General features: G+C 40.0%; 2 protein-coding genes across 2 annotated transcripts in view; both read right to left on the bottom strand.

Moving 5' to 3' along the window:
- The window catches only part of LOC138046612 (adhesion G-protein coupled receptor D1-like), a 36,575-nt gene extending 31,070 nt beyond the window's left edge, over nt 1–5,505 (bottom strand). Inside the window, exons 1-4 of the mRNA XM_068893217.1 lie at nt 5,408–5,505; nt 4,834–4,934; nt 3,822–3,924; nt 1,406–1,556 (exon numbers count right to left, since the gene is read on the bottom strand). Coding sequence (XP_068749318.1) covers nt 1,406–1,556; nt 3,822–3,924; nt 4,834–4,934; nt 5,408–5,437 — 385 coding nt within the window. The 5' untranslated portion in view covers nt 5,438–5,505. The remainder of the gene's footprint in view (nt 1–1,405; nt 1,557–3,821; nt 3,925–4,833; nt 4,935–5,407) is intronic.
- A 715-nt stretch (nt 5,506–6,220) lies between these two features.
- LOC138044664 (uncharacterized) overlaps nt 6,221–12,500 on the bottom strand; it is a 37,112-nt gene continuing 30,832 nt past the window's right edge. Inside the window, exons 4-8 of the mRNA XM_068891122.1 lie at nt 11,371–11,551; nt 10,707–10,808; nt 7,905–7,980; nt 6,828–6,921; nt 6,221–6,366 (exon numbers count right to left, since the gene is read on the bottom strand). Coding sequence (XP_068747223.1) covers nt 6,313–6,366; nt 6,828–6,921; nt 7,905–7,980; nt 10,707–10,808; nt 11,371–11,536 — 492 coding nt within the window. The 5' untranslated portion in view covers nt 11,537–11,551 and the 3' untranslated portion in view covers nt 6,221–6,312. The remainder of the gene's footprint in view (nt 6,367–6,827; nt 6,922–7,904; nt 7,981–10,706; nt 10,809–11,370; nt 11,552–12,500) is intronic.

The following is a 12,500-nucleotide window of genomic DNA, read 5'->3' as shown; positions in this document are numbered from 1 at the left end:
GTTATTAAGGCATTTTCAGGTGTTTTTCAGTGTTGCTGGGAAAGCATTATCTGTTTCTTTTTCCCAGCAAGACACACAAGAAATTTCCAAGCCAGCTAGATAAGTTTTCAGAGTTTCTACAGCCAGCTCGGGTTCAAATGCTAGAAAAAGTCAGTAATTCCCAGCCAAAACCTCTATCAATAATAAATTTCCCAGCCAGCTCATCGGAACACCTGTATTTTTGCCAGCCAGCAAGATTCCTCTGGAGCAGATAAAGTGAGGAACGGATTCGCTGGGTGCCCCTGACGCGTAAGTTACGTTATCGCTTTTGCCTGCATGCCTTTCATCTCGTCTCTAAAAATTAATCATAAAATATTCGCGGAAGGTCGATTTCTCTGAAATTTCAAAGGGTGATTGCTAAAGAGTGGACCTTGGCTATCAATTAAAACATCTCTGTTTTGCAAGAGAATAATGCGACCTTTGAATTGTGTTCGTGAGTGACGTGATGTTTATCTTTGTCCTTGTTGTGCAAATTTTTTTGTCAACTGACGATGGATGATGTTTCATCCGAAACATGTATTGATTAAATATGAATTTCAAAAACATCGTATGGATCATCAAAGCGAAATGAAATTACAAAAAAATTCTGGCGACAGAACGTTAACTCTCTATTTTGAGCATTTATTTGAACATAAAAGAAGCAACACTTAGCCGGAAATAATATTATTTCTAAGTCAATACTTAGAAAAAAAAATCGCAAAGGGGTTCATAATTCAGTTATAAGACATCTTTCATGCAGTTGAGTCAATAAAGACATTGTTGTCTTAAATCAATGAATTGTTTCATTGTATTAAATACAACTGCAAGCTTTAAAAGTTGTGCAAATATTACTCAATACTTCCACATCTCATTCGCAGCACTTCACTTGCAAATGCAACAACTTAAGAAATCGACGTGGTCAAAATGTTGTGGACTCAGGAGACCCAGCCGAGTGAGTCCACAACAAATTTTGACCACTCTGATGACGAATATCGTTGTCGATAAGAATACAGACAACGCTGGACCACTTTCGATTTGTTTTGTGCCACAATATTCAACGACAAAGAAAATTTTTATCAGTTCAGAGCGTGACCAAAATCATGACACGAAGAAAGAGCAAGCCTTGTCTATAACTTTCTCGCAATATGATTGGTTTATTTCCCAGAATGGGCGTTTCTGATTGGCTATTACATTGCGTGACAAATTGACGCGAGCATGACGCGTACAGCGCTGTCTAGACTCTTATCGACAACGGAAAATTAGCCAATCAGATTGCGAGATTACAAGCAATTGTGGTAAAATGTAAAATGGAATATAGAAGTACTGTATGATCCGTTGCAGGAGCTACGAAATCGATACAGTTTGATTTTAACCATTATGGGCTTACCCCATGACAAGAGATGATACACGAGCATTTTGTGGCTAACGTTGTAGACTTTAACAGTGAACAAGTAAAGATGAATGCCATCCACCAGCATCCAGCATAAAGCTGCCATAAAAAAGTACTGCATTAAAGCTGCTGCCGCCACACAGGCGCCCTGTAAAATATAATTGAGAAACCGGACATTGGTGCGATTGACTGCATGAACAGATGTACTAGGATCCGTAACCTCTTTTCCAAGGCATGAGGGACCTGTAGAGTGGAGTATGAGTTGATGCACAAACAAAACAATAGCTCAATCTAAAGCTAGTGCGCATGTGCAGAACAGAGAATTCCTCCTCGTGATAGCGTTTGTGCTCCAATCTGGAGGTGGCTATTGTAACCAGGGGCCCGTTTCTCCAACGTCCCGAAATATTTTCGGACCAGAAAGGGCATATACAAAACTGCTATCCAATTTTTTTTGCAAGATGGCCTTTTGACATGTTTTCAAAGTAACGAAAAGCAAAATGGCTATGAAGTTTGGTGACTCTCCATTTATAAAGTTCATAGGGAGTTATGCCACTCGAAAAAGGCCCGAAAAGTTTCGGGACTTCAGACGAGTCATAGGTCATACCATAACGCCGAGTCTTTGCAACCAGTGTTTGGTTTCTTTGATGATGATTATGAAAAAATCAGCTTTATTAATACATGCAGTACAGGGCCTACGCTTCATACCCCTCATGAACTAACTGGCGAGTTTTTTGAGGCTTTAGTGTGAGTTTCGTCCCGTGCTTTTCTCAGTTCAATTTATGGCTCGGTTGCAAAACAGTGACAAAGCAAGAGCACGCACCGATTAGTCATCCTAAACCATTTTCGAACAGTTGTGACTAAAACTGATATGCCACAGTTATGTGTGACACTCTATGACAAATACATAACATAACGGTCATTCCATGCACCCCAAATAGTATCGTTTGCAGTGTTAAAGTGCCCCTGTGATAAAAAAAAAACACTTCCTTTTTCCCTTCAGATTTTGAAATTGTGTTTGCTTAACACCTGACTGGCAAGATTTTGAGCTTTGATTTTTATCAAAAGGCCGTTTACTTTGAGTGTAAGTTTTGGATTTCACGGTCCGCCATTACTCACGTTCAAAACTGACTGATTCGACCTCAGACGGTTGGATCCAGGGAAAAGTGACGTCAGAGGATCACTAGCTTAAAATTTCAGCCTGTAAACGCAGCTTATTATATATGCAAAGCGTGAGTTTAAAAGTCTGAAAGCCCAAAACCCCCGTGCTGCATATTAATTCTGCGGCGTACACACGTATTGCATTCTTAAACTAGTGAGCCTTTGACGTCATTTTCTCCTCGATCCAGCTCTCTCAAGACCGTAACGTTAGTAATGGGGGACCATTAAATAGGAAAATTACAGTTAAAATAAAGAGGTACCTCTTTGAAATCCAGGCTTAAAACGTGGGTCACTTAGTGTTTTGTTAACATAGTTTTGAAATCAAAAGAAAAATATGAATTGATTTTTTGGTCACAGGGGCACTTTAAGTACTAATCGGCACTATCTAAGCCTCTGCACCCGTTTCGAAAATTGGACAATTACATGACTTTTGGAGGGTATATAGTTTATTTGTGGCCAGAGTAGCATCATTTGCGCCCGAGCGGAGCCAGGGTGCAAATGACGCTACGAGGGACACGAATAAACTATATCCCCGACAAAAGTCATGTGATTAATCATTATTATCAATACACCTTATTCCAAAATGGCTGCCATTTAACTATTCTTTTGTTTCCATGGAAATTGGCCCCTATGGCCTCGCTTTCACACGTAAAATTCACTAGAATATTTAACCATGGACGAGGCCATAAGGGCCAATTTGCATGGAAACAAAAGAATACTAAAATGGCGGCCATTTTGGAATAAGATGTATACACAAGGTGAAATCGTACAAATTCATTTAATAAGAAAAAATGTTTAACAAAGATGTAGCATGAATCTATGGTATAAAAAGCTGTTGCTATAATACGATCAGCTAAACGAGCAAAAATTGAGAAATGTTGTTTGACATCTCTACATGCGCAGTTAATCAGAATCAGGGGGGCAAATGCATTTCAGTTCGGGCATTTCCCGTTTGGCCCACAAAATGGCGCGTTTTACAGAGGGCAGTTTGTCATTTGGCCTGGTGTATTGATAATAGTGGTTAGTTATTAATGACCGTCCAGGGTGACATTTTATACACACACAGCAGCTTCACCTCGCCAACCTAACGCAATATTATGTAGTTGTCATAACGTTTCACACCTGACTATAGCGTAAGTAGCAACTACTTAGCGCGCTCGCCTCACATCCTACGTACTTACTGACAGTCTGTTTTTCTTTCGTTCGCCTCGTCTTTCTCTCATCCATTTTTCTCATTCATTCGGTTTTTTCTAACCTTATTGGCCGTGGCATTGATTCCAACAAGAAAGGTGATTTGTCCTGTCAATAGAGAGGACATCAAGCTCACACGAATCTGTGATAAAGGCGAACTGCTCTCTCTAGGGAAAAGTAAACAAAAAGAACATGAACTCACACATCAATTATTTGTTAATTATGCAATGGAGGTGGGCCACTACTGTAAATGTTCTATTAGAGCCCCTCCCCTCCCCCCCACCCCCATTCACGGCATCGTTTTACACTTCATTCTCTTTTGTTACCACCGTCGGTGGTATCTCCGTTATGACGGATGACGCAAAAAATAGATACCTTATTAGCCTCCTTTGTCCTTTTGATTGCCCCTCAACATTTGTACCCAGATCATTTGCATAACGGCACATGTTACATATACATTGATATTTAACTGACCACTCCCCACAGGGGCTTCTTTGGGCAAATTATACATATAATGATACATATAATGATGCAACAAACATGAATGCAAGGTTCAGTTTCGTTTCTACAGGCCTAGGGAGGACATTTATGAACATGCTGAACAGCTTCAGCTGCCTGACGAGATGACCACTTATGCACGTGTCTCAAGAGCTATGCATGAAGATTTGGCTTTAAATTTCGCTAGCGCTTTTATTTTTAGTTGGACTATTCGCCATGGTGTAGCAGAAGGTCGTCACTTGAATAACATGCCCCGAAATGTTATACTTGATGACCCGGCAAAAACACCTGGATTTGACAAGTAACCTCGCTTCTATTTTCAATGTCGTCAACTTTCGCGCGACTCCGGTAAGTGCTCATTGAGGCATGCGTAGCAGACATGTCACGCAACCTAACGGCGCCGTCGTGTAAAGGTTGTCGATTCGTAAGGTCCTTAATAAAATGTTACAATCGTGCAAATGGCCTATTACTATTACGTATTTGTTTCTTATGCCTATATAAACTGGTTGCATATCACAAACACAGCTCCATGCAGAAACTCTTAAGATGATTTATTTCATATATTTTTTGTGACGTACGTTAGCATCCAGTGGCTGATTATAATGATGACAGATTCCAGGATAGACAATCCCACGCCTACATACGTGAGGATCTCCAATAGTTTCCTGTCCGTTTGAGACTGTTAAAAATTGTGAAACTTCATTAATAATTTATGAAGAACAGCTGAGGACAACACAATTCAGATCACATAACATTTAATGGTACAGATAAGAATGAACATCTCATCCTCATCGCTAGGGCTGATCGAAACACGTTTTACACTGGGCTGATGGCAGGCAAGTTCCGAAACCCAAACGTCTCGCACGTGTGTTATTTTGCTCGGTTTGTCTTTCATGGTTTTTTTTCTAACACATAATACATACATAATACATATATATTATATATGTTGGAAGTTGCTGTTGGTATTTTTAAAACTTTAGCCTATTTAAACTATATAAATACAAACGGTGTTCAATTTTAAAATAACTTTTGTAATTCAGACCGTGTTTATCTTGTAGTGCTGGTCTCGCTTCTTTCGTCTCATACACGACATGATGTTTTATGAAATTATTAGACTATTATGGAAACGATTACAGATTTACGTGCACTTACGAGTTTAGCGTCAACATTTATGAGGTCCATAAGCACTGCAAAATGTGTTAAATGGTTGCAAACACACGCTGTTTCTGAGCTGCCGGGTGTAAAACTGACGTAACAACCGTCCCCTGACCATCTTAATGAATAGAGACACATTAGTTTATCCATTGAACAGTTTGTAAAATGAATCTTCAATTTGTGTCGAAAGTAATTTCGGGATTGTTTTGGTTTTGCAGTGCTGCGCACGGAGATAAGCTCAAAATTCCCGAGCGGCAGTCTTAGCCAACCAAGGAAACTATTCGGAGTTTCCCGCACGTTTCCCGCGCTGTGCGTCATGATTGGCTCGATTTTACTTATAGAACGCCTCCCTTGGGAGATTCAACACGTCCACTGTTGTAAAAGCCAATCAAAACAAAGCTATCTCAGCATCAAAGGAAATATATATACTTTTCGCGGGAAAAACCTGTTCCTAAAAAAATAATAAAAAGAATATATATAATAAAAATAAAAATTCAGAAAAGGATTAAATCAAGGAATTAGTGGAGATAGAGACTCCATTGATGAGCTCCTGTCCACGCGCGCGAAGCACCATGGGTAAGAAAATATGGTAACTCATCTGTGCTGTGGTCCCTGTACGACCAAGAGAAGCTGGAAACAATGCTTAAGCAAAATTTGGGTAGACAAACAAAGAGTATTACGGTATTTTCCGCTTCGGGCAATTGACATCACCGGCCTGCTATTCCCAGTCTCCTTACGAGCGCGGTTTTGTATCCCCCGCCCCCCGGAAGTGAAAATTCCGATTTTTAAAAGGCTGGAAATCGGTATGGATTTTTTTTGTTTTTTTTTTTTTAAATCTCAAAAACGATGACATTTCGATTGAGTAAATAAAGAAAAATCTGCCATATACACTTTAAGTTTTCTTACTTGCTTTCTGAGAGATTCCAGAACACACATTCTCTATCATTTCCTGCGGACTAAAGTCAGGTAAACTTCTTGAAACTTGTGCAACTATCCATCTCATTAAAATCAGTTAAACTGCAACCAGAGCTAGGCGAGAGATCAGTATCACAATTCATGAGTTTATTATTCATCTGCCAGTCTCCAAACATACCGACTCATTTGTTTTCAAGGATGATGCTCTATTTTACGAAAGTTTGAAGTCCATTGATTTATTAGCCAATCATAAAATAAAAGGTCTTTTAACCGACTGAACAGATTTAGCAAATAAATTGCATGTTGCCCTGCGTCTGTTCAGTAATAGATCCCGCATGACGTCAAAATGTGGCAAGAACAAAAACGTGGCACACGAGGCGGTGTCACAATTTGGCGTCTTCTATGATTGTTTTTTGATGACGCCAGCTATGCGTCTGTCCTCTAATGGATCATATGTGAGAACGCAAAATGCAAAATGCGTGTATTATGTAATCACTGATACCTCAAAGTTCTTAAAGACCAAGGTGACATTTTTTAGCAATTCTGCTTTTGAAGGAGGAAATAGTGAAGCTGACATTATATTGGTGTTAATCGTCCTGTAAAAGGAAGAAACAAACAAGCAAACAAAAAACAAAAAAAACAGAATGAAGTGAAGATAACGAGACAAGACTAAAAGTGACATTAACATCAGACTTCAGCAAACCGATCGAGGGAAGAAACAAATTATGGTCTATTAGGATCTACCTGACACTTCGTTGGGAAGTAATTTCTTTTTGATATTCTTGGCTTTACGTTTTGACAACAAGGAAATTAGATGTGTATTTGTACGTGCGCACCCCATCCTCCCGCCCCATCCCACATGCACCCGGAGTTTTTCAGGCTTTCAACGCTTTATAAGGTGGTGGAGAGGAGAACTGCTCTTGAATTTTAAAATGTGTCATCGCTTTTGGAAATAATTTTGAAATCATGGATATCTGCGAGTTTTGAACGACCGTGCAAAGGAATTTTGTCCACTTAGTAGTTTTCGTTTCCTGATGGCGCACAACAAAACAGCGCCGATAGGTAGGGGGTACTTTGGATTTTCCGTTGCCTTTAACAAAAAAAAGCGAATTATTCCCCCACATCTTGTCTGTGTTCTTTTGTCCTTTCACCATTCAAAATCAGCTTTTTCCCGGCATTCCAGGCGCACCTTAACCACCGCAAATTCCTTCAGGGTTTCACAGAGTACGAGATTTCGTTATTGCGCAGAGAGTTAACGCGAAAAAGGTTCAACGTTTGTTTATCCTTGTTGCATCTCTTCTTCGAAAAATTTTAGATGTTGAATACCAATTGAAAGTTGACCATTCACCAAGAAATCGAAGTTGAACGAAACAGAAGACGAGCTCTGTTCCATTTAACGAGTTGCCATTGGTTGAACGACGTCAAAGGAGCTTTTTCAAGTCTCAAAAGCTGATAACGCATTCTCTCGGCTTCAACAATCTTTGATCATCAAACGTTTTAAAGCGTTAAAACGTGTGCCTCTAACTTAATATAACCAAGGGGCACTTACAGTGATCAAGTAGAATGGCGGAAAGCATACCTGCTTTTGTTTGTGTTGTTTGCAGTTGTAAACAGTCCATGCAGTTTTTTATATCTCACTCCCATAACTATCAAGCCTGAATAAGGAAAACGACATAGATTAAGAGACCAATCCAAGAAAAACCAAGAAGTGACTAGTTTGTTCATTAATATCATTAGAGCTGCATTTAATGGACTTTCCGTGAAATCTCTCATTTTGTAAACGGCCAATCACAGTCAATCACATGACCCGTTCATAAAGCGAAGAAAATTCATCACATATTGAAGTGTATTCGTAAGACATGGCACCTGCTATTTTACAAACTCATGCCGAAGGAATAAACAACCAAGACCCAAGTGTCTACATATATATGCGTGTTTGTTAGGTGTATGTTTGCGTGGAACGGACGCATGAGAAGAAAATAGACACAAACTTGGGGAAAAAACCCACAGTTTACCACGAAAATAGGATATTCGAAAGTATATTAAGTGCGAAGTTTTTTTCTTTCAGGCCCGGTAAATCATATGAGTATGTCAAATGATGTCTTGTTCTGTTATGACCCAAGCATGCTCGGTGAAAGAACACCGAGTACTACTCGTCAGGAATCGAGTCATTGACCTTCGGATGCCCAGGAGATTTGTAGGAGCTTAGGCGATTCAACTAGATTCATGTCAAAAAGCCCTTTGTAATGCGAACGGTCAAATGATCTAGCACGTGTAGTTAATGCATTTGTCATCCCTCATCTTAACTATTGCAATAGTGTGCTATATGGTCTTCCCAAGTCTCAACTTGACAAGCTTCAAAGAGTCCAAAACGTCGCAGCTCGTCTAGTCAGCGGAGTTCGTAAACGAGACCACATTTCGCCAACTCTGAAAGCTCTTCATTGGCTACCCGTTGAAAAACGGATCATTTTCAAGATTCTATTAATGACATACAAGACTTTGAATGGACTTGCTCCAAGCTACTTGACAACTCTAATCACTCCCTACCACCCAACTCGTAAATTGCGCTCATCGAGTCGTTCAACCCTGCGAGTACCACGTGTGAAAACATCCACCTATGGTGACCGGGCGTTTTCCTCTGCAGCACGAAAACTTTGGAACTCACTTCCCAACCATATAAAATCAAAGCAGACAATTTCATCGTTCAAGTCATCACTCAAAACATTTTTATTTAAATCAGCATACTCCTGCTGACTAACTAGCTGCATTCTTAATGACATTCCTATTTTTTTAACCTCTCATTGTAAAGCGCATTGAGCTCTGTAAATGCGTCTATTAAGAACATTATATTATTATTATTATGATGGTATTTTCGAATTGATATTAAGTGAAATGGGAAGTTTGTAATTATTATTATTTTATCTTTCAGATAGTAAGCATGCTTTGATTGTCTAATTTAACGGGTCGCATTGTTCAGTACGGCCAGCTGTACAACCTGCCAAGTTTGAAAGTTTGATCCACCCTTTTCCAGCAAGTTGTTGTTTATGTGAAATAAACTTGTGAAACTGTTTAAATTCTGCAAGCAACTGTTAAAAACATTAACAAGATTTATTCGTTTTTCAGACTTTTAGGCATGCCCATGAACGCTCCGCTTGAATTTAACTGGTTTATTTCCCGCACACGCCTTATTACCTCAGCATGCAATCTATTAAATATCTTACTAAACTCGTTCTCTTGGTCCGTACTGTAAGTTCCGTATCCTCGTTTTTTTCGCGGGCCTGGCGCTAGTAGGCTTTTGATTTTTTTTTTCGGCATAATTGGTGGAAACTAGCATAATCAGTAATAATATTGATAAGCCTAAGGCCCTTTTTGTTCAATGTTTTAACCGCAGCCGCGGTTTAGAAACAGAGAGAGAGCCTCCCTAGGAGGCTGGCAGTCTGGCACGAGATGACGGCAACCGAAAGTTGCTATATGGTGTTGGTCCCAGCACCTCTCATTTGCCGCCCGATAACTTGCAGCTAGAGACCATGCCAGAACCACCAATAGCCAGACAACGTTGCCCTAAGACAAAGAATGCAAAATACCGTGAATAGAAGAGGAAGTCCTGACACCAAAAACGTTGTGCCAAACGATCGTGGTCTATTTTTTGGACTTGTTTCACTCATTTTGCAAAACGAATAATTTTAGGAAATGTATCATAATTTGAACGAGCATAATTTGAGCGTAATTTGGGAAAACAATGGGCACTGCTAGCAGCATAATATGCTACTTTTACTAGCACAATCTATAAAAGCTTTCGCGATAGTGCCACAAATCACCGGAAAAAAATCGGTCCGTAACTTATAGTACGGACCTCGGATTCGGTTAGTAAGAGGTGTGTAAGGGTAAAAGTATAAACGCGAGTAACTACGACTTGTGCAATTTTCAGAACTCCCAAAACATCAGGCAAGCCCATAAATCACGAAATGACGAGCAAGTTCATACCAAAACAGTTCCCGCAGTACTGGTGAGATATGGTAAACTTCCTAGCGTTCCTGGTGCATTCGTCATTAACCAATCAGGAACGCGATATTTCGCTGAGTATATAATAAGGTGGATCAGAAGCTCGTGACCTTAAAGCGTTTGACTCTGGTTCAGAGCTGGGCTGTTTTGAGTTCAAAAATTTCCTTATTTGGATGTAACATAGCTCATACATTTTTCCGCGCCTGCGGCTTCGATCTCATATTTGTCCATATTTGGGCATAGAATTGGTGTCCTAAAATCCCCACCTTTGTTCCAAAAAAAAAGACTTGAAAGTTACACGTTTCAAGGTCATGTGTTTCTAGGTGGATCTCATGGATTAACCACCCATTTGTCTGTAAAAGTAGCTTAAAGAGCTTACCGTTGGTTTCATTAGTATCGTCAACTGAAATCGTAATCCAATCACCCCCTTTGAATTCCAATCCAAGCCTCTCCTTTCTGAAAATTCGAGTCATGCTTAAATCTTAAAGAAAAAGTTATGAATGTGGTAAGGGGCAAAGTTTCTTTGGAAATACATGTCAAGCTCTTATCGCCCAGCCCTACCCTTAATTCCCGACTTTCATAATCTCTCTACTCTCCCCTTCTCTCTCCTTTCTACTATCCAAACCCTTCTCCTTCTCTTCCCCTTTCACTTTCAACCTCTCCGCTGTCTACCCCTCCCCTCTCCCTATCCATCCCATGCATCTGCCTCTCCTCCCTCTCTCCTTTCCCCATTCTGCCCATTCCCTCCCTTCCTTTCTCCCTTTAATCCACCATTCGCTATTCGTTCCCCCTCTTTATACTTTCTTCCTTGCCTCACTCTCTCCTTACCTCTTCCGTTTTGTACCTCCCCGCACTTATCATTTCATGACCATCCATGCACCTCTTGGCTTAGATGTACGTTTCACATACCCTTCTACAATTGCTGTAAAAAGTATGTGAAGCTATAGTAGTTGCTGTAATGTTCCGCTCTGCAGCAGGAGTCGTATCGCATGAAATCGTCAAATGTTGCCCATTCAGCTCATTTTAAAAAAAATGACACTCACCAAATTCACTTGTTTGATCGTCGAATGGCATTGACTCATTTAAGCTGGCAGCAGCGACAAAATTTTCGCAAAGATCTGAAGTCATCATTGCATTTTCTTGTCGTTCTATGTCAGTTTCGTCCACAGCAGAAGATCCGTTTAAGGTATCCTTCGTTATATTAACCATAAGTGAAACCCATTTCTGCAGAAAAATAATGTTAAGGCATTCGTGTTCATTGTTTTCTGAACTAAATTTCCGAGAGGTGTTGTAATAGCTATATCCTTACAATGAGTACAGTTCAGAGGTTATTAAAGTAACGACACCAAAAAGGTTTATTGAGTGAAAAATGCGTATTGTGTGTTTGGCATGCATTTTTGTACAATTACTGCATTTGAGTTTTCTATAGTTTCAAAACCGAGGTGACAATGATGTAAAGTGAACATGTTAATGGTCGAACAAAGATGCCAATGAGAGACCGTTTGTTTCTGTCCACCAACTTGGCGGCGAAGACCTAACGTGAAAACTATCTGGGCAACAGTCAAAAAGTCTTAAACTTTGTATGATACAAACAGGTAAAAATAAACACACAACGGTGACCAGGGGCACCCAACGACCAATTTCTTGGAAAATGTATTATTATACCCCAGTTAATGAAAATAAATGTTATTAAGGCATTTTCAGGTGTTTTCCAGTGTTGCTGGGAAAACATTATCTGTTCCTTTTTCCCAGCAAGACACACAAGAAATTTCCCAGCTAGCTAGATAAAATTGGTTGGTTTCCCAGCCAGCTGATCAAATTTATTTCCCAGCCAGGAATTCCGCGCGCTTTCAAATCCCTCGATCCAAAACGACCGCACAAAAGCGACAAAACCGGGACAAAACAGGTTTTTTCCACAAGCGCAATCACTCTGACCAGCCTTCGTATGTTTGTGACTACTCTCTAGGAGAGGGAAGGGGTTCTTTTTTTTTTTTTTTAGTCGTCCTCAGTCTTCAGAGTTTCTACACCCAGCTCGGGTTGAAATGCTTGAAAAAGTCAGTAATTCCCAGGCAAAACCTCTATCAATAACAAAATTTCCCAGCCATCGAAACACCTGTATTTTTGCCAGCCAGCAAGATTCCTCTGGAGAACAGATAATTTGAGGAACAGATTC

This window comes from Montipora capricornis, chromosome 4 (assembly GCF_036669925.1).
Source record: "Montipora capricornis isolate CH-2021 chromosome 4, ASM3666992v2, whole genome shotgun sequence".
Taxonomy (NCBI): domain Eukaryota; kingdom Metazoa; phylum Cnidaria; class Anthozoa; order Scleractinia; family Acroporidae; genus Montipora; species Montipora capricornis.
This window is presented reverse-complemented; position numbering and strand designations above follow the sequence as displayed.